The following is a 22,951-nucleotide window of genomic DNA, read 5'->3' on the forward strand; positions in this document are numbered from 1 at the left end:
ATATAGAGAAACTATTAATGTCATCAACAATTCAGGAATGAAAGTTAGGTCATCCCACCAGGCAGAGAACTACCACCAGCTGAAGTCCTTGTTAAGGGAAAAGGGAATATAGGCTAGGTGATTGAAGAAAGATTGTATATATTTGTCTCTTAGCAGTTTAAAATTTTTTCTCTTTATCTTGGTTTTAAGAAGTTTTATTACGAAGTGTTTGATTTGGTTTCCTTTGTATGTATTCTGTTTGCATTATTAGGTCTTAACTTTTACAGGAAAGCCTGTTGTATTTTCTCATTAAATATGATGCTGTTTCTGGGCGAAGGTATGGGAACTTTATCATATCGAGGAAGTATCCGTCAATTCCTCTTTTATTTAGTGTTTTTAACCTGAAGGGGAATTAAATTTTTTCAAATTCTTTTTTATATCTACAGAAATGAACAAATAACTTTCTCCTCAATTCTGTTAATATGCCGTGCTGTCCATTGTGTCCCCAGGACTTATTTATCTTAGAACTGGAAGTTTGTTCCTTTTGATCACCTTCACCCACTTCACCCTCCCTACAACCCTGCCTCTGTTCTGTGTTCCAACCACCAATCTGATCTGCTCTCTGTATCTATGAGTTTGGTTTTTTTTAGATTCCACATATAAGTGAAATCATGCAGTATTTGTCTTTCTCTGACTTATTTCACTTAGCATAATGACCTGAAGGACCATCCATCTTGTCACAATGGCAGGGTTTCCTTCTTTTTTATGGCTGAATAATATTCCATTGTATATATAAACCAAATTTTCTTTATCTATTCATCTGTCCGTGGTTACTCAGGTTGTTTCCATCTGTTGGCTATTGTAAGTAATGCTGCTACGGGAGTGCAGCATTACATTTTTTTTTAATGCAGACCCCAGTATGAGCCAAAGACTTCAGGGTAAAATAGTTACAGAGGTGGGACAAAAGAAACAGACTAAACTGCTCGTTAAAATTTCTCCAACAGGCATGGATAATGTGAGTGTGAGAGAAAATGTGTGGGTGCATATAGGTAAAGGAAAAAGAACAGAAGAGAAAAGAGAGAGAAGATTTTTGTCCTAGCTTGCCCTGATTGCTTGTAATTCCAAGTCTCTGAAATGAGCCGAGAAAAGCTGCCAGGCAAGGAGGTAGAGGATAAGGACATAAATGCACATTTAGTTTTTAGTGCTTTGCAAAACCCAAAGACTACTTATTGCATGTTCTCAACAACTTCTGCATTGTTGTGCTGGGTTAAAATTGTGTTGGATTTGGTCACTTTGGAAATTTTTGCATGGCGGGATTCTTTGTAGGGAAAAAAGGAAAGGAACTCTGACACACTTGATTTCCAGTTACAGAATAGCTGTTAGTTCTTATTTAATTGTATGATCCTTCTGCTATATCAGATGTTGGCAAAGCTTCCTCTGCACCATTTTACTGCTTCGTGATGTAATTCTCCTGTGATTTAACATGTGCCACTTAAACTTATATTTCCTGCCTATTCTTCCCACGCTAATTTGAACTATGTGAAAAAACTTAAACAAAAGAGGAGAAACTTCTTGCAGGATAAATGAAGATATTGTACTGGGGCAATTCTTAATTAGAGTTAGCATTTTACATAACAATACAGGATATGGCAAAAATCAACTCAAGATGTGGTATATTGCAATTGCATTATGACTAACCAAGTCTAGACCCAAATTTTACACCAACTGTGACTCATGAATTAAAATAAAACTCAATGAAACCCATGCGTACGTCAGAGTTTGCTTTTCTTGATTTGGCAGCAAACTACTAACTTTGCATAGGATAGGCAGCAGAGGAGAAAATGTTACATTTCTTTGAACCAATCCATGTTAGAAAGAATAACTAATTCTATTTGGTAACCAGCTAGATTTTTAAATAACAATATCCAACAGAAGTAGAATCATATCTGTACCAACTGTAACCAACAAAAGCAATATCCAAACAGAAACTTTGTCTAAATGATGTTATTGAAACTTAAAAAATAAAATTAACAAAATCTATCATTTATTAGAGCCTAGCATGTGCTAGGATAGTTAGTAGGTTAGGTAGTGTATGCACATTGTCTTGTTAGATCTTTTTAGAAAACTTTATTTGTCTGTTTGTTTATTAAAGTCTTTAGTTTCCATTAGGGTTCACTCTTTGTATTGTACATTCTATGGATTTTGATAAATGCCTAATGCCGTGTGTCCTCCATTGCAATATCAGACAATTCCCTATGCTACACCCATTCATCCCTCAGCCCCTTGTCCCAAACCCCTGGAAACTACTGATCTTTTTACTGTCTTCATAGATTTGCCTTTTCTATTAGGTCACATAATGGAATCATACAGTATGTAGCCTTTTCAGACTGGCTTCTTTCACTTTGCAATATGCTTTAAGATTTCTCCATGTCTTTTCATGACTTGATAGCTCGTTTCTTTTTATTGCTGAATAATACTCCATTGTATGGATCCACCACAGTTTGTTTATCCATTCAGTTATTGAAGGGCATCCTGGTTGCTTCCAATTTGTGGCAGTTATGAATAAAGCTGCTTCAAACATCCATGTTCAGGTTTTTGTGTGGACATAAGTTTTCAACTCATTTTGGTAGATTCTTGGGAGCAGGACTTCTGCAGCATGTGGTTAAACTAGCTTTTTAAGAAACTGCCAAACTGTCTCCCAAAGTGCCTGTAGTATTTTGCCCTCTCATTGCTTCCTCTTTTAGCAGCTTTTCAATGTATGTATTTTACGTCTGTTAGATGAGACAACTGAGATTCCAAGAGGTTAAATAACTTGCGCAGTGTCACGCAGCAGAGTAAGGGCTAATGCTTAGATTCAAATTCAAGTTGCTCTCACTTTAAAGCTGATGATCTTTCTACTATACTACGCTACATCTCTGAGCAAACCAAACACTGAGCTGGGCAGGGTCATTTAATGGTGCAAGTGTATATAGCCAGTCACTACTGTATGTATTAATGTGTGTCCTGAGTCTAAAGCCAGACATCAGGGAAATGGCCTATTGCACAAGTCTTATAACTTTCCTCCTTCCCTTGAATCTCCCCCTCCTCCTTGGCCACAGCTCCAGGGCGGGGCTACAAGGCCCTATGAAAATGGCAGAAGGCAGACGCTAGATGTAGCCACGCCTTAATACAACTCTAGCTGTAGGCAAAGACAGTTTGCTATCACTAAACTTTGTATTATCACTCCATAACTGCACTTTCAGTAATGCAAATACTAACTTCAAACCCCCAAATGAGGTTTCTGAATTCAGGACTTCTTTCAAAGAACTGGAATGCCAGCGGCTGACTGTTCTAGAATGGGAAACTGGGGGAAAAAGTCACTGACTGCTGCTTGTAAGTTGTTTTGCCAGAAAGAACTTAAGATGACTATTGTAGACTCATACCTCTAAGCTAACTAAGGGATTTAGCCACTTAAAAATGTTTCTAGGTTTTTAGCTCAAGAATTATGCATGGTACTCCTGAGGTGTGATCTGAGATATTCCTCATTTTCAACCAGGGCAGAAATCCGAGTACATTTATTTGTACCTCAGTGGACTCATCATCACAATATACAGCGTGGGTGTTGGGGAGGGGTGACAGGCATTGATGGCTTGGGGGAGCAAAGGGCATGGCCAGCCTAGGTTCACTGTTAGGACTGGATTTGAGGCCCAACCCTGTTGCTTAGTTATTATGACCTTGAGGCATGATATGGAGACCATTGCACCATCTGGAAGGCAGACAATAACATTTGCCATGTAATAATATGCATATCAGCCATATCATATTCTGCAAAGTGTCCAGTGAGATTCCCTATTCTCAAAGTATATCAGTTCTTTCTTCTTTTCTCTTCTCCTTTCAGCAATTCCAGCTATATTGGTCACACCACCTTTCAAACAGGGCACAGAATGTCCTATTTTAAGAGGAAGCACAATTTGGTACAGCCTGGAGAAATAGCTTAAGAAACTTAAGAAGAAGAGTGATGCTTGTTCTCATGAATAATATGGTCTGGTTAAATTAGGGAGTGTGCTTTACATAGCAATTTAGATGAGATAGGAGCACCATCCTTTGCTTATGGTCGTTTCTTTAAAAGGTTTATATAACTCTTTAGTTGTTGGTTGAGGTTATAGGAGAATATTACTTTGGCTGCCAGTTGTAGAAGGGGCTAGATTTCTATTTCAGAAAGACCTAGGTTGAGGGGGAAGGGATGAGACTGTTGACTATAAAAATGGACTACATTAATGGAAATCTTATGAAAATTAGGGGGCTATATCCTGCTTAGACTCCAGATGTTGGAGAGATGATATCCCCAGCCCTAAAGATTGCACACTGCATTGTATCAAATTCCTAAGATCTTTTAAGATAGTAAATACGTACTTCCTGATTTCGTCTTCATTTCCTTGAAAGACAAAAAGAGACCACATAAGTTTCTGGGTTGTATTCTATTAATAAAACTGAAACCATCTAGGGAGAGTGTTCTGTTTATACAGAAATTGAATAAACAGCGCATGTGTGTATGTCTTAATTCCTTATTTTTTACACAGCACATCTGTACTATCAAGCCTGGGTGACTAGCTCATGTATCTGTGTTTGAAGGTCACTAAAAGCAGAGTCAGTCTGGTTTTCAGAGCGTTTCCAGCGCTTCAATCCTTGTCTCCGGATCTGCCTATTCCATTCCAGTTTTCACCTCATCTGGACCCTGTGCTTCTCCTCTTTGTGCTTTTGAATAATCTTGGTGTCCTTATCTTGACCCCCTGTACCCTCTGAAATACTGTGGCTTGTGTTCAGCCCTGTGGCTCTTTGGGCTCCAGGATGCTTCAAATGGGATATATCACTTTAGCACCTAAGACCTAACCAACTCTGCTTGTACTCCAACTTCTCCCAGGGAAGAATGTAGGCCTCAGAAATTATGTTTTTTCCACACTGACACAAGTCAAAGAGCCATATTAAAAAATTTTTATTGTCCTAATCCATGGCTAGTAACCATATATATATATTTTTTTTTGCTGAGGAAGATTCCCCTTGAGCTATCATCCATGTTGATCTTCCTCTATTTTTCAGTTTGTGGCCACCAGCACAGCATGGCTGCTAACAGGGCCATGTGGGTCTGCACCTGGGAACCCAACCCAAGCCACAGAAGCAGAGCCTACTGAACTTAACCTCTAGCCCACTGGGGCTGGCCCTAACCATATTTTTTAAGATGAGGAGAGGCATCAGATTTATGCTGTATAGTACAAGTTGAAGTTGCAAAATCCAGCTTCAGCGAGTTCAACACAAATATTTCAGATAAACATTCAAGTTTCTAAAATTCTGAACATTAGAGTTACTGAAACCAGTGGGGAAAAACAATACTACTGTAAGATTTCACCAGATATCTTTTTAGGATAGTGATTTCATTTTACTCAAATACCCAGAAGTGGAATTATTGGATCATGCGGTAGTTCTATTTTTAACTTTTTGAGGAACCTCTGTACTGTTTTCCATAGTGGCTGCACCAGTTTGCATTCTCACTAACAGTGCACAAGGATTCCCTTTTCTCCACATCCTCACCAACACTTGTTATTTCTTGTCTTTTTGATAATAGCCATTCTAACAGGTGTGAGGTGATATGTCATTGTGGTTTTGATTTGTAGTTCTCTGATGATTAGTGATGTTGAGTTCCTTATCCTATACCTGTTGGCCATTTTTGTGTCTTCTTTGGGAAAATATCTATTTAGTTCTGCTGCCTGTTTTTTAATTGGGTTATTTGTTTTCTTGCTATTGAGTTGTAAGAGTTGTTTATATATTTTGGATATTAACCTCTTATCACATATATGATTTGCAGATATTTTCTCCTATCCGTAGGTTGCCTTTTCATTTTGTTGATGGCTTCCTTTCCTGTGCAGAAGCCTTTTAGTTTGATGTGGTCCTATTTGTTCATTTTTCCTTTTGTTGCCTTTGCTTTTGATATCAAGTCCAAAAAATCATTGCCAAGACAGATGTCAAGGAGCTTACCCTCTATGTTTTCTTCTAGAAATTTTATGGTTTCAAGTCTCATATTCAAGTCTTTAATCCATTTCGAGTTGATTATTGTGTATGGCCTAAGTTAGTAGTCCAGTTTCATTCTTTTGCATGTGGCTGTCCAGTTTTCCCAATACCATTTCTTGAAGGAACTATCTTTTCGCCATTGTATATTCTTGGCTCGTTTGTCCTAAGTTAATTGGCCATATATACATGGGTTTATTTCTGGGCTCTCTCTTCTATTCCATTGATCTGTGTGTCTCTTTTTTTGCCGGTATCATACTGTTTTGACTACTATAGCTTTGTAATATAGTTTGAAATCAGCAAGTGTGATGTCTCCAGCTTTATTCTTCTTCCTCAAGAGTGCTTTGACTATTCAGGGTCTTTTGTGGGCCCATACAAATTTTAGGATTATTTTTTCTGTATCTGTGAAAAATGCCATTGGAATTTTGATAGGGATTGCACTGAATCTGTAGATTGCTTTGGGCAGTATGGACATTTTAACAATGTTAATTCTTCCAATCAATGAGCATGAAATATCTTTCCATTTATTTGCATCTTATTTAATTTCTTTCATCAATGTCTTATAGTTTTCAGTGTACCGGTCTTTCACCTCCATGTTAAATTTATTACCACATACTTTGTTCTTTTTGATGCAATTGTAAATGGGATTGTTTTCTTAATTTCTCTTTCTGATAGTTCATTATTAGTGTATATAAAGGCAACTTATTTTGGTGTATTGATTTTGTGTCCTGCAACTTCATTGAATTCCTCTATGAATTCTAGCAGTTTTTTGGTAGAGTCTTTAGAGTTTTCTATATATAATATCATGTCATCTTCAACAAGACAACTTTACTTCTTGTTTTCCAATTTGGATGCCTTTTATTTCTTTTCTTGCTTAATTGATCTGGCAGTGACTTCTAGTACTGTGTTGAATAGCAGTGGTAAGAGTGGGCATCCTTGTTTTGTTCTTGATCTTAGAGGGAAAGCTTTCAGCTGTCACTGTTGAGTATGATGTTAGCTGTGGACTTGTCATATATGACGTTTATTATGTTCAGGTATGTTCCCTCTGTACCCCCTTTATTGAGAGGTTTTATCATGAGTGGATGTTGAATTTTTTTCAAAATGTCAGATGCTTTTTCTGCATCTATTGAGATGATCATATGATTTTTATCCTTCATTTTGTTGATGTGGTGTATCACATTGATTGATTTGTGGATATCACACCATCCTTTGCATTTGTGGAATAAATCCTCTTGATTATGGTGTATGATCCTTTTAATGTACTGTTGTATTTGTTTTACTAATATTTTGTTGAGGATTTTTGCATCTGTGATGATCAGGAACATTGGTCTGTAATTTTCTTTTCATGTAGTGTCCTTGTCTGATTTTGGTATCAGGGTGATGATGGCCTCGTAAAATGAGTATGGAAGTGTTCCCTTCTCTTCTGTTTTTGGAAGACTTTGAGAAGGGTTGATATTAATTCTGTAAATGTTTGATAGAATTCACCTGTGAAGCCATCTAGTCTGGGACTTTTCTTTATTGGGAGGTTTTTGATTATTTGTTTAGTGTGCTTACTATTAAGAGGTCTGTTCATATTTTCTGTTTCTTCATGGTTCATCTTATTTGGAATCCTCCAGGCTTCCTGGATCTGCATGTTTGTTTCCTTTCCCAGGTTTGGGCAGTTTGCAGTCATTATTTCTTCAAATAAGTTTTCTGCCCCTTTCTCTCTCTGTTCTCTTTCTAGGACCCTTATAATGGGAATATTGGTCTTCTTCATGTTGTCCCATATGTCCCTTAAACTATCTTCAAAGTTTTTCAGTCTTTTTTCTTTTTGGTCCTCTGATTGGCTGAATTCTGCTGCCCTGTCTTTGAGTTTGCTGATCTTTTCTTCTGCTTCATCTAGTCTGCTATTGAACCCTTCTACTGAATTTTTCATTTCAGTCATTGTATTCTTCAGCTCTGTGATGTCTATTTGGTATTTTCTTATATTTTTCTATCTCACTGGTGCAGTTCTCACTTTGTTCATGCATTGTTCTTCTGACCTCAGTAACCATCTTTATGACCATTATTTTGAACTCTTTATCAGGTAAATCACTTATCTCCATTCATTGAGGTATTTTTCTCAATATTTTTTATCTTGTTCTTTCATTTGGTGTATGTTTCTTTGTTTTTTAAATTTTCCTTGGCTTTCTGTGTTGGTTTCTTTGCATTAGATAAAGTGGTCACCTCTTGCAGTCTTGAAGGAGTGGTCTGGTGTAGATGAACCTTATCATTCAACCTTGCCTTAGCTCTTGGTTGTCTCTCAAACATTTGTGATTGTCTAAGCAGCCTCTTTCTTCTCAGTAGCTGAGTGTGTGCCAAGACATGTCATATCTCAAAGGAGAGGATCTCAGTCAGTGCCTAGTTGCAGGCTGATTGGAAGCTGGACCCTCGAGCAGCAGCTTTTATGGTATGCGAATGTACCTCTTTCAGGGGAACACTGGCATATGAATGTTTCTGTCTGCTCCCTGTGCACTGAGCCCTGAGGGGATAGCCAGTTACAAACTGTTTCTTTGTTGAACCTGTGAGCACAAGCCCCACTGGCTATCAGAGCTAATCAGTTTAGGGGTGTCACCTAGGTGGCAGCCACAAAAACTGGGACATGAGACATGTACACAAGCTCCTTTCTTGGAAGTACCTGTGAGAGCACAAAGATGGAGCCTTCTGCTCTCTGGGGTCTGGAGAATATTACGGTTGGCCTTTTCATGTGTGTTAAATTAGAAATCTTCCCTTCTGGCCAAAGCTTTAAGAGAAGCAAATAGTCCCCTCTCGCAGGAAGAATGGATGTTTCAGTCTGCTGCCTCTGCACTGGGCCCTGGGGTTAGCAAGGGTGCATCTGCAGGTGCCCTTTAAAAACTGTCTCTCATTTCCCTATAGCCTCGTGAATCTCCTAGATGCAAGCCCCATTGATTTACAAAATTAGATGTTTTGGGAGCCCATCTCTCTCTTAAGGTGAAAGTTTTAAAAGTTGGGGAGCCAGGTGTTGAGTCCAAACCCTTCACTCCTCAGGGAAAAGCTGGGAGTTGTACGTTCCCTCTTGGTTGTGTGTTGCCAAGGGTGAGGTTTATGGCAAGAATGTCTCAGCCTTTTCTACCCATTTCCATATGCGTTTTTTCTCCTTTGCCTGATGTGTATGAATTGCTCAGCTAGTTTCTGAACTTCTTTCAGAGGGAATTGTTCTGTTAGTAGCTGTAGATTCCATGTGTCCGTGAGAGGAGGTGAGCTCAGGAGCCTCCTACATCACCATCTTGAACCGGAACTCCACATTTGTTTTTCTCAAGCTTGTCCTTTAGTCAAGTTCTCTGGGAGGAACTCATGGGGACAATATACTTTGGGTTCTTCAGTTTCCTAACCGTATATCTGCAGTCATTACATTTAAAGATCAATTTGGCCGAATATATTCTGGCTTATATTTTATTTCCTTGAATATCTTAAATATTTTACTCCATTGTCTCGTACAAAATAGCCATTGAAAAGACTCATGTCAATCTAATTTTATTTTTCTTATAAGTAACTTTTTCTTTTTGTCTGAATGCCTAATGGATTTGTTTGTTTGTTTGTTTTTTAAAATTAAAGATCAGTAGATTTACTAGAGTATATATTAGTGTTGACTACTCTTGGTTGATATTCCCAGGTTCATGTGTGGTATGCTGTTTCCATCAGTAATTTCCAGTCTTCTTTTATTTCAGAAAATATCTCTTTAATTATAGCTTTAAGTATTTGTTCTGATCTGTTGCACTGATTTTCTTCAAGGACACCTGTAATATATATGTTGGATCTTCCCTCCTACTCCTTATTTTCTATATCTGTTACTTTCTCTTAAATCTTTTAATCTCTCCTTAAAAATTTCTTTTTTGATCAAAACATATTTTTTCCTATTCATTTCTATTTTCTTATGTATTTATTTGCTCATGTGTTCCATGTGTTTGATCTTTTTCTTTTATTTCTAATTCTTTTCTGAGTTCTGTAAGCTCTTTTTTCAAACTTCGATTTTGTCCAATCATTTTTTTCTGAGTTTTTTAAATTTCTGATTTATGTAGTTCTTTCAAAGCTTCTATTTTTTTCCTCCAAATTTTTAACTTGTTTTGATATATAGGTCTACCTTTTCCATCTGTTTTTGGGCATGTATTTCTGACATGCCTTCCTTACTCCTAGGATCATTACTCTGACTATTCTTTTCTTTTCTTTTCTTTTGTTTTTTTGCAGGCAAAGATTTGCCCTGAGCTAACATTTGTTGACACTCTTCTTCTTCCCTTTTTAATCTCCAAAGCCCCAGTACATGGTTGTATATCATAATTGTAAGTCTTTTTAGTTCTTCTATGTGAGCTGCTGCCACATCATGGCAACTGACAGACAGGTGGTGTGGTTCTGCGACTGGGAAATGAATCCGGGTCACTGAAGTGGTGAGAGCGCTGAACTTTAACCACTAGACCATCAATGCTGGCTCTCTTTTGTTTTTTCTTAAAATTGTTTTGAATGAGTTCTGCTATAATTATTTTTTGTGGCTAATCTTTAAGTGGGATAGACTCTTGTCCTGTGAAGGAGGATGTAAAACATGCTAGATTTCCTAGCTTCACGGCTCTAGGATTCCCTTTTCTATTGTTATCACAAAATGTTAACTGATTATGGCCTTAAAATTTTTGAGCTCTACCTTTTCTGCTCCTCTCCCCTCCTTTCATCAGCACAGTCTCTTTTCTTTCCTCTACTTGTCCCTTTCCTGATCAATTTAGATACTACTCCCAACAGTTTCTCTTGAGTGTGGGGCTTCTTTTTCCTGGAAGAGTGCTTTGATTGGTTAATTTACAGAATTCACAGAGCTTCATTTGTCCCACACAGTTAGACCTTTTCCTGATCCCCTTGGCCTCCTCAGCACATTGGGGACTTTTTATATTGTTAGGGTGAAGAGGTCAGTTGTTTTGCTTCACTTGCTTCCTTTAATTCTAAAAACGTTATTTTCAATGAAACTGGATGTCATTTATTAATATACTAGTGCTAAACTAGTGACAGCTTGAATAAAACATTAGCTCTTTGCAGATATGGGAAGCTGACTTATCAGTTGAAAAAAGAAAAATTTTCAAAATCAAATGCTTAAATGATATAAGATAGCTTGATGAATTTATGTCAACAATGAGAACACATCTACCAGAAGGACTGGATGTTAAGATGGCAAATGCAAAGGACATGATGTTACTAACCCTTGTCAGTATTGTAAGTTGTGGAAACGTTTTCTAGGTTCAATGTACATCAACACAAATTATTCATGAATCTTTACAGAAAAGGTCTATTCAGACTTGAAAACCAAAGGGAAAGCTTATGTTATTAATTATTAAGACTCACATACTTAAAGAAAGGCAAAGAAAGTAAAAATTCCAAACCCACTATTTCATTTCAAAGAAGAATCACACTGTGGGTTAGTGGTTCTTCCCTTGTGGCTCTTTGGCAAAATCTGAGCCCTTGAGAGAACTGTGATCATCTCTGAACACTCTGACATTTTTCTTATACAATGTCATTTAGAACTAGGTACAGTTTGATTCTAATAAAAGGGGGCACGGCATAGTGTCATGCTGGCACCAAAGGAAGGTAAATTTTTTTTGTATAGCATTAATGCCCTTGCTTCTTGAGGCAAGAGGTCAGGGGTATAAAAATTTTACTCACACAGAAACACTGAACTGAAGGGTGACAAGTGAATAGCTCAATATATGGATACAATTAAATGCTGTTAAGTGTGCTGCGAAAAATTCTAGCATTTGGAAAATTCAGAGAACGTAAACAAAGTTGAGAAGTATCACTGTGGATTTGTTAAGATGGTTTGAATAAAATAGGAAGGGTGAAGGATTGCAATCGATGGGACTTACCAAGAAGCCTGCAGTCAGAACCCAAAGTCCAAGAATCAGGGATGGTGTTTTCATCTTTTCCTGTTATGCCCTGAAAATGGTCAGATGGTTATGTCTCTCAGCCACATTGATAGATATATTAGTGAGGCTCAAGTTATTTAATTGAAAAAATGCATTTTACATTTTTATATATAATCTTGAAGAGATAGGGCCTTCTGGATAATGACCATGAGAAAAGTTTCAGGAATTTTTGTTTGTTTTGTTTTTTGTTTTTCTTTGAGGAAGATTAGCCCTGAGCTAACTACTGCCAATCCTCCTCTTTATGCTGAGGAAGACTGGCCCTGAGCTAACATCCATGCCCATCTTCCTCGACTTTATATGTGGGACACCTACCACAGCACGGCTTTTGCCAAGCGGTGCCATGTCCACACTTGGGATCCGAAGTGGTGAACCCCGGGCCGCCAAAGCGGAACGTGCACAGTTAACCGCTGTGCCACTGGGCCAGCCCTAAAAAGTTTCAGGAATTTTATATAAAGAAATGGACCATTTTTTAAAGTAATAAAGGCACTGAATAATTAGGTACTGGTAGTGCTTCTTCTAAAAAATTATAATAGGGGATTTCTGTAAATTTATGGTTAGAACATTTTTTATTTTCTTAGATAATGCACTTAAAATTATAGTCTTTCTTGGGAACTTATGCATGAATAAAAGACAATCATTATTACCCTGTTTTCAGGTGATAAGAAATTCTTTTCCTAAAAATTTTTAGTCTTTTTGAAAAAAATTTTTATTATTACACGAGTCTCACTAAGAATTAAAAGTTCACATCAGTCTTAAAGCATCTTCATATTCTCCTCTACCTCCCATCACTAAGAGCAGAATCATCCAAGACATCCTCTTCTCTGTGCATCAGACTAAACTCACACACTAGTGTGTTTCTTTCATTTCTTCTAGATGTTTTCTGTGAAATAATTAGATGTACTTTTAATGTTGATGTAAGGAAGGAGAAAAGGTGAGAAGAACATAGCCCATTGATCTTCATTTTTGAATTGTGATTTTCAACAGTTTTTAAGTATACGTTATTTCAGATAGGGGTCTCTGCTAAGTATGACCACAGATAACTATGTTTATTCAGTATGAGTGAGAGAACGTATAGCCTTGTAAAAAAATATCTGAGGTGGATAATCCTAGGTTCCCTATGCAGGATTGTGGAGAAGGAAGGCATATCCGGAAGCTGGAGAGGACCTTCTTGGAGGATGTGGTACTTGAGCTGGTGGAGCACAGATGCCCAGAACAGCCCTAGAGAACAGTCTTCCACACTATACTCCCCAGGATGGGAGTCAGACGAAGACCAAAAGTGTTTCCTTATTTGTAAAAGAATAAAATGCCATCTTTCTCGTGGGCTCACCATAAATGCCTGATAATGTGAAAACACTTCGAAAGAGATAAAATGACTTCTAATTGTATGGGCCTTATATGATTATGATCATTTCAGATATCTCAATTTCCAAATCCTCAGCTTCTTAGATTATTTAAGAGGCATTTGTTGCATGATTTCTCTATGCCAGGCTCTGTGCTAGGCACAGTAGGGGATAAGGACATATCTAAAGCAAGTTGCCTGTAGTAAGAAGCTCAGTGTCTAAAATAATGTAAAATAATGTAAAATAGAAGTCATAGGGCCAGCCCCGTGGCTGAGTGGTTGGGTTTTTGTGGTCCACTTTGGTGATCTGGGGTTCGCCAGTTCAGATTCTGGGCATGGACCTACACACTGCTCATCAGGCCATGCTGAGGCAGCATCCCATATAGAAGAACTAGAATGACTTACAGCTAGGATATACAACTATGTACTGTGGCTTTGGGGAGAAAAAGAAAGAAAAAAAGAAGAGGAAGATTGGCAACAGATGTTAGCTCAGGGCTAATCTTCCTCAGCAGAAAGCATACCTTAAAAAAAAAAAAAGAAGTCGTGTGTAAGATTATTTATAGCAAAAGCAGAAGGAAACCTGATTATCCTAGAGGTGTAACAAAGGTATGTTTATCACTGTCCTGGCTCAGGGCAGCCTCAGATGCCTTCCATTTGCTGAGGCTTTCCCTTTCATATAACTTTGCTTAGTGACCAGGTCCTCTCCTTCTAGAAATTCTTTGTATCCCTGCCAAGAAAATGTACTTTTTATCTCAGTTTCTCCTACATAAATTGAAAACTAAGTTTCTGTTTCAAATTTTTTTCTTTAGGATAAAACTTCCATATTTTCAAAATAATAAATATGAAGAGAGAATATAATGCTACAAGATTTGTATGCAAAAAGATCTGAGTAAAAGTAGAATTCAGAAGTCTCAAATCCAGAGTTCCCAGTACCTACCTTAGTGAATGGGAGACTTCTTCTCATGGATAGGTCAAAATGGTGCAGAAGTTTGATGGTGGCCAGTAACTGTCTTATGGCTTTCTCAGGATGGCAGCTGAATCATATGAGAGAGCTTTTTAAGGGATATACTGCTTCTTCTAGCCGTCAGGATTTATTGGAGGTAGGAGGAAGTGTTGTTGGAAGGGGAAGTCACTTCTCGACTGATAATCTTTATCCACACAAAGAAATGGTAGTTATGATGTTTGGCAGGAGTTCTTTTCATATCTGTTCATTATTGAGGAACACCGTGATTCTTCAAGCCACATTCTTGCAGTAAATTTTATGTCCTGGGATTAAGCTATGTAAATTCTTTTGGATCATTGGATTTCCACTATCATTAATACTAAGATGCCCAATTTTTTATGGTAGCTTTGTACCCATAACATTCAATTTACCTTCCAGATAGCCAGGGACTCTGGCAAATATTTACTAAATCTTTCAAAAGTACACGAAACAGTTTCATGTAGTGTCCTATTGTATAGAAAAGACATGGAAGACATTGGCTAGATGCTCACCAAACCCATCCTTTAGTTCTTGGCAACACAGCTAAATGGAAATTCTCACCATGTTTGTATGTAGGGGCCTTGTGTCTGGTTTTGGCCAACAGAATACGAACAGAAGAAATGTATGTCACTGCTAAGTTTGGCCACTACAATATGCCCCACTTTCTCTTTCACTATTTTTGAGTAAAATATAAAGGAAGGAAAGGAGTCAACTGTGCAGATATCTGAGTGAAGGGAGTTGCATGCAGGGAAAACAGTTGTGCACAGGCCCTGAGTTCGGCGAGTGTTTGGTTAGAAGAACAACAAGGAGACCAGACGGTGAGGTGGATTTTTCCTTTCTATCTTGCCCCAAATGTCCTCCTTCTCAGTAAGGCTTACTTCTTATCACTCTATTTAAAATAGCACCATGTTCTCATCAGCGTTTCCTCTGTTCTCCTTGTTCTTTCTTTCATACACTTATTCCCTTTGACATAACATGCTAGGCAGAATAATGACCTTTAAACACGTCCATATCCTAGTCTCCGGAACCTGTAAGTATGTTGGGTTACATGACAGAGAGGGAATTAAGGTTGCAGATGCAGTGAGGGGGACTAATCATCCAATTTTAAAATAGGGATATTATCCTGGATTGCCTGGTGGGCCCAATATAATCACAAGGACTCTTAAAATGGGAATAAACCTGCAAAAAAGAAAAAACCAGAAGAAAGAGACAGAAGAAACTCAGAGGGAGAAGTGACTCCAGAAAAAAGACATAGAAAGGCGCAGTACTGCAGACTTTGAAGATGGAGAAACGGGGCCTTTAGAAGTTGGAAAGACAAGGAAGTGATTCTTCCCCAGAGCCTGCAGGAAGGAGCTCAGCGCTGCCCACACCGTGATTTAGCCCAGCGAGACCGTGTCTGACTTCTGACCTACAGAACCGTAAAGAATAAATTTGTGGAGTTTAAGCCACCAAGTTTGTGGTAATTTGTTACAGCAGGAATAGAAAACTATTACACTATACTATATAACGTACTATATGATTTACATATTTATTATGTTTATTGTTTTTTGTCACCTTTTTCAATTAAAATTTATATTTTAATAGGTAATATATTTACATGGTTCAAAATGTTTACGCGATTCACAAAGGTATAAACACAGAAGTCTAGTTTCCATGGTGTTCCCTCTTACCTGTCTCATCCTTGTTTTAGGTAACTATTTTTAAAAGATGCTGGCTTATTCATACAGTATTTTTAAAAAATATAAGCAATATGTATATGTGTGTATGTATATATATATATATATACATGTGTACATAAACATGTATATTTTCTCCACTCTTTTACAAAAAATATAGTGTACTGTATGTATTATTCTGCACCTTGCTTTTTTTCACTTAATCATCTATCTTGAATTCATGTCAAACACACAGGATTTCCTCATTCATCGTTTTTCAGCTTTATTGAGAAATAGTTGACAAATAAAATTGTAAGATATTTAAAGTATGCAATGTGATGATTTGGTATACGTATACCATCACAATATACGTTGTGAAAGAATTCCCTTCATCAAGTTAATTAACACAACCGTCACCTCATATATTTCCTTTTTTTTTGTGAGAACATTAGTTCTACTCTCCTAGTAAATTTAGTCAGTGTCTCATACATTAGATCCTCAGAATTTATTGTTCTTATAACTGAAAGTTTGTACCCTTCTATCAACATTTCCCTATTTCTCCCACCCCCCAGCCCCTGGTAACCATTTTTCTACTCTCTGTTTCCATGAGTTTGACTATTTTGTTGTTGTTGTTAAGGTTCCACATATAAGTGTTATCATGCAGTATTTTCTTTCTCTGTCTGGCTTATTTCACTTAACATAGAGCTCTCCAGGTTCATCCATGTTATCAGAAATAACAGGATTTCCTTCTTTTTAAAGGCTAATATTCCATTGTGTATGGACCACATTTTCTTGATCCATTCATGCACTGATGGACATTTAGGTTGTTTCCATACCTTGCAGATATCTTCTCACGATGATGATTTTGTTTCCTTTGGACATATATCCGGAAGTGGGATTGCTGGATCATATGATAGTTTTATTTTTAATTTCTTGAAGAACCTCCATACTATTTTCTATAGTGGCTGCACCAGCTTACATTCCCACCAACAGTGTACAAGTGTTTCCTTTTCTCCACATCCTCACCAGCATTTGTTATAGCTTGTTTTTTGGTAACAGTCATTCTAACTAGTGTGAGGTGATATGTCATTGAGGTTTTGATTTGCATTTCCGTGATGATTAGTGATGTTGAGCACCTTTTCATGTACCTGTTGGCCATTTGTATGTCTTCTTTTAAAAATGTCTATTCAAGTGCTTTGCCAATTTTTAAATTGGGTTATTTGGTTTTTTTTACTACTGAGTTGTATGAGCTCTTTGTATATTTTGGATATTTACCTCTTATCAGATATGTGGTTTGAAAATATTTTTTTCTCCCATTTTCATAGGCTGACTTCATTTTATTGATGGTTTTCTTGCTGAACAGATTTTAGTTTGATGTAATCCTACTTGTTAATTTTGCTTTTGTTGCCTTTGCTTTTGATGTCAAATTAAAAAAATCATCACCAAGACCAATGTCAAGGAGCTTACCCTGTATGTTTTCTTCTAAGAGTTTTATAGTTTCAGGTCTTAGGATCAAGTCTTTAATCCATTTTGAATTGATTTTTGTGTATGGTGTAAGTTAGTGGTCCAGTTTTATTCTTTGGCATGTGGCTGTCCAGTTTACCCAACATCATTTATTGAAGGACTGTTCCTTCCCCATTATGTATTCTTGGCTCCTTGTCCTAAATTAATTGACCATACATGCAAGAATTAATTTGGGCTCTCTATTCTGTTCCATTGATTTGTGTGTCTGTTTTCATGCTGGTATCATACTGTCTTGATTACTACAGCTTTGTAATGTAGTTTGAAATCAGGAAGCACGATGCCTCCCACTTTGTTGTTCTTTCTCAAGAGTGCTTGGCTATTCAGGGTCTTTTGTGGGTCCATACAAATTTTAGGATTCCTTTTTATATTTCTCTGAAAAGTGCCATTGGAATTTTGATAGGGATTGCGTTGAATGTGTAGTTTGCTTTGAGTAGGATGGACATTTTAATAATATTAATTCTTCCAGTCCATGAGCATGAAATTCTTTCCATTTATTTGTGTCTTCTTTAATATCTTTCCTCAATGTCTTATAGATTTCAGTTTACACATCTTTCACCTCCTAGGTTAAATTTATTCCTAGTTATTTTATTATTCTTTCTGATACAATTATAAATGGAATTATTTTCTTAATTTCCCTTTCTTATAGTTCGTTGTTAGTGTATAGAAATGCAACTGATTTTGGTATGTTGATTTTGTATTCTGCGACTTTACTGAATTTGTTTATTAGATCTAACAGGTTTTGGTGGTTTTTAGGGTTTTCTATATATAATATCATGTGATCTGCAAATAGAGAACATTTTACTTCTTCCTTCCTAATTTGGATCCCTTTTATGTCTTCATCTTGCTTAACTTCTCAGGCCGTGATTCCAGTATTATGTTGAATAACAGTGGTGAGAGCAGGCATCATTATCTTGTTCCTGATCTTAAAGGAATAGCTTCCATTGTGTCGCTGTTGAGTATGATGTTAGCTGTGGGCTTATCATATGTGACCTTTATTATCTTGAGGTACATTCCCTCTATACCAGTTTGTTTAAAGTTTTTATCATGAATGAGTGTTGAATTTTGTTGAATGCTTTTTCTGTATCTATTGAGATGATCGTATGATTTTTTCTTTCATTTTGTTTATGCAGTGTATCATATTGATTGATTTACAGATGTTGAGCCATCCTTGCATCCCTGGAAAGAAATGAAAAATAGAACCACCATATGATCCAGCAATCCCACATCTGAGTATATATCCAAAGGAAATGAAACCATTATTATGAAGAGATAATTTTACTTCCATGTTCATTGCAGCATTATTCATGATAGCCAAGATATGGAAACAACCTAAGTGTCTGTCAGTGCATGAATGGATCAAGAAAATATAACTATATATGTATATACATAAAAAATGAAATAGCCTTAAAAAGAAGGGAAATCCTGTCATTTGCAACAACATGGATGAACCTGGAGGACATTATGCTAAGTGAAATGAACCAGGCAGAGAAAGACAAATGCTACATGATATCACTTATATCTGGAATCTTAACCAAAAAAATAGTCAAACTTTTAGAAACAGAGAGTAGAAAAGTGGTTGCCAGGGGCTAGGGGGAGAAATAGGGAGGTGTTGGTAGAAGGGTATGAGCTTTTCAGTTATAAGAACAATAAGGTGTGAGGATTTAATGTAAAATATGGTGACTATAGTTGACAACACTGGAGTGTGTAAAATTTCCTAAGAGAGTAGAACTTGTGTTCTCACCAAAAAAAAGAAAAAGGAAGTATTTGGGGTGATGGTTGTGTTAATTAACTTGATGAAGGGACTCCTTTTACAATGTATATGTTTATCAAATCATCACATTGTATATTTTAAATATCTTACAATTTTATCTGTCAATTACATCTCAATAAAGCTGAAAAAATTTTAAAAAGAGCATTGGTTTGGGAATTTCTAATTATGAGTAAATATATTTCTAATAATATAAATACATCTGCCGATTTAATTTACATTGACCAATTTTGCTAATTCTGTAAATATATTTAATTTGCTTGTGTGTGAAGTTAAATTTAAACAATAGTACTAATCCTGTATAAAATTATCTTGCCCTACATTACATATCTGGTATACATCAAAAGAGTCATAAAATTTCTTCTAACAAGGCTGTCATTAACTTGAATGGCAAAAATACATACCAGACTGTACCAGTATGATAAACAATGCTTCTAGATATTCGTCTTAGTGCGTGTCTGATGAAGTAATGCATTGTGGTGGACAGAATAATTGCCCCCCTAAAGATGTGCATGTCCAAATCTCCAGACCTGTCGGTATGTTACTTTATGTGACAAAAGCGACTTTGAAGATATCATGATGTTAAGAACCCTGAGATGAGGAGATTATCCTGGATCATCCTGGTCAGCCCAGTGTAATCACAAATGTTCTTATAAGGAAAGGAGGGAGGCAGGAGAGTCAGGGTCAGGAAGGGTGATGTGAAGACAAAAGCAGAGAGAGAGGTTGGAAGACGCTGTGCTGCTGGCTTGGAAGATGAAGGAAGGGGCCACAAGCCAAGGAAGGGAGGTGTCCTTGAGAAGCTGGTGAAGGAACAGTTTGTCCCCTAACCCTCCAGAAGGAATGTAGTCTTGCAACTTTGATTTTAAGACTTCTGACCTTTGGAACTATAAAACAATAAATTTTTATTGCTTTAAGCCACTCAGTTTGTGGTAATTTGTTACAACAGCAATGAGAAAATGAATACATGTGTTATCATTGAGTGGTACTTTTTAATTTATTAGCTGATTTATCTTTAATAATCATAAATGATATATCCATATACACTAAAAGGAAAATTTTCTGAGTGTGTTAATGATCCACTTTTTGCTTCCATAATGTTCAACTAAATAAAATATAAAAGCTTTTTTCATTAATAGTCATGGAAAGCTAAGGAATTTTGCCTACACTTAGAATTTTCTTTCTTTGGAGATATTCAGTGGTTTTATAAGAAGTAAATCCTGCCAGGTTCCAGTGTCTTTTTAAACTTGAAGGCTTTAAGCTTTAATTTTTAGGAATATCATTATGAAGAATGCATTAGAGTCTGTCATTTTCGTTGGTTTTGCACACCTTACTTTCTTCGCTTGGTGAGGCTCAAATTTTAATTGAAGTTTGTTGAGTAGAGTCAAAATTTTTATCCAAGTTATTGCCACTTATGCTTCTAGATCTAGCAATTGAGCTTGAACTGTGCTTCTATATTTTTCACTTCTTCATTCTTTTCTTTTAGCAATAAAACAAGCTATTTTAAGGGCAATTTATAAAGATTCAAATAAAATATTACAATTGTCACAAACTTTAAAAATGTTCATCTGTATGTTCTCCTTTACAAAAAATATAGTAGGATTTCACAAAAGTGAAAGACAGTTTTGTCGACAAGGGATAGAATTCTCCCTCATTTTGCTTTCTAAGTAATCATAAGTTCTGTTAATAAAAAGAAATTGTGTAATGTTAACCGTCTGTTTACAATGACAAAACAGATAATCATATACCAGAAAATCAATACTGATAAGCCATAGATCAAATAACCCATTTCTGCATGTATTGATCACTTCCCCTTCTCTGTCTCTCACAATGCTGAAGGCAATTGGGTATAGTGTTTATTGTAATGTACACAGTTCTTGCTGAGGATAATGTGATTAATTCTTTGTTCTATTCTGTTCTGTTCCATTTCATTTCATTCTAGATGTTAACCTAGGATTCCAATTCATATAAATGAATGTATGCTGTTGATGGTGAAGTCTTCGGCCTCAAGATGGCATATCTTGGCCATTCTAAAACTGGGGAATATTCCCAGGGAAAGGACTAGTTGCTATTCTTCTTTCAAGAAGGCACAGAGGTACTCTATGATGAGACTGGAAAGAACAGAGGTAAGTGAGAAGGATGACGGTCTTTGTCAATCTCAGCAGCACAGGGCAAACACAGAATTTGGATTGGTAATAAGTTTAAGTAAAGATTAAGTTAATCTAAGTAAATTAACCACTTTGTTTGAAGGATAAAAAAACATATTCTGAGATATTGATTGCCTTGCCAAAGTCACTGGCTAACTAGTGGCAGAGTTGACAAGTCACCTGACTCAGAATCTGAGAGAGACAAGGAGCTTCCAGATACACACAATGAAAATAGATTGCCATGTGAAGTCTTTATTAGTTGACAAAAAATCTAAATACAATCATCAGAGTTCTTAGTAGTAGTAAAAATAAAAGTACCTCCGCATCCCAAATTAACATCCTCTCTTTATACCAAATAGATAGTTTTTATTCTTCTACTGGCTAGAATCAGCATTTATTTTCAGAGGCCATTTTGCAAACTCAACATCAGGGCAGTAGTTTGGTATGATTTGCTTTAAAATACACTCAAATATATGGCTAAAAGTTTTAGAAGATATTTCACTGTTGAATGCAGTTCACATTGAATTAATGTAAATTAATCAAATTAGTAGAAAGTTGAATTATAGTAAAATATTATGAGCAACATACAAAAAAAGTCTTCTTGTGGTTCACAGAGGCTAGAATCAAGCACGTCAGGTCTAAATTAACTTAGATATAATATAATAAATGTCAACCGTGAAGTCTAACCAATTACATGCTCTCAAAAATGTAGTGCCAGAGTCTTGGCTGCCAGATTTCATTTTCATTCACTTCAAGTCTTCACTTCACATCCACTTTCCCCTTTCTCAGCTCACATTTTGTGGAATGAAATTTCATTTAAAGTTTTAAGATGATTGTTTAAAGGGTTTTTGTCACTAATCAGTAATACAATGATAGATCTATCTATAGATGTTTAGATGTTTTTGTTCATTTGGAGAGACCTAATTTTATCCCTTTATATTTGTGGGGTTGGGTAATTCAGGTAGGTTTTTGATTTAGGGATACAATGTAGTGGCCTTATAGTTTCTAACATTTAGGGAAAGGTAAATGGTTGCTGATCCATATAATTTTCTCTCTTTATTAAATGACTTTTTCTCCTGTCAGTGGGCTATCTCTGTAGGTTCCATAAAGTGATCTTAAATTATGGTCATGCAACTGATTTGTGGGATAGAGGTGTTTTTCCTTGCTAATAGATCATGTGAGGTGACTAGTTAGACTAGGTGACAAGATTAGTGATAGCACTTTAAATCTGAGGAATATTTTTATTTCACTTTGAGATTGGTGGTAGAAGTAAAGGTGGTAGTTATGTATTCATAAACCATATCTAATGACAGAACACTTCACAGCGTATGATGCACTATTGCTGCTGTAATACGCCAAAATTGCTCCCATAGCTTATTAAGAGCTAACCAGAATTGAGGAAATGTATCTTGGGGAGAAGATGAAGTTGTTTGTTCAACACTAGTAGTTTGAGTAATGGCTGGAGTAGGAGTTTGGGATGTGGGTTCAGCTGGAGTTTGGGAAGTGTCAGGAGTGGTTGGGGAAGGATTGGGTGTGGTATCTGGGGCAGCTGTGGTCTCTGGTGAAGGTGGGGAAGATGGTGGTGCTG

At 36.6% G+C, this 22,951-nt stretch overlaps 1 protein-coding gene across 1 annotated transcript in view; it reads right to left on the reverse strand.

The window, feature by feature from the left end:
• Positions 1–22,682: 22,682 nt before the first annotated feature.
• MUC7 (mucin 7, secreted) overlaps positions 22,683–22,951 on the reverse strand; it is a 1,786-nt gene continuing 1,517 nt past the window's right edge. Inside the window, 1 exon segment of the mRNA XM_046655756.1 lies at positions 22,683–22,951. This exon segment is cut by the window's right edge and continues 9 nt beyond it. Coding sequence (XP_046511712.1) covers positions 22,683–22,951 — 269 coding nt within the window.

The sequence above is a fragment of the Equus quagga genome, chromosome 3, assembly GCF_021613505.1.
Source record: "Equus quagga isolate Etosha38 chromosome 3, UCLA_HA_Equagga_1.0, whole genome shotgun sequence".
Lineage (NCBI taxonomy): Eukaryota > Metazoa > Chordata > Mammalia > Perissodactyla > Equidae > Equus > Equus quagga.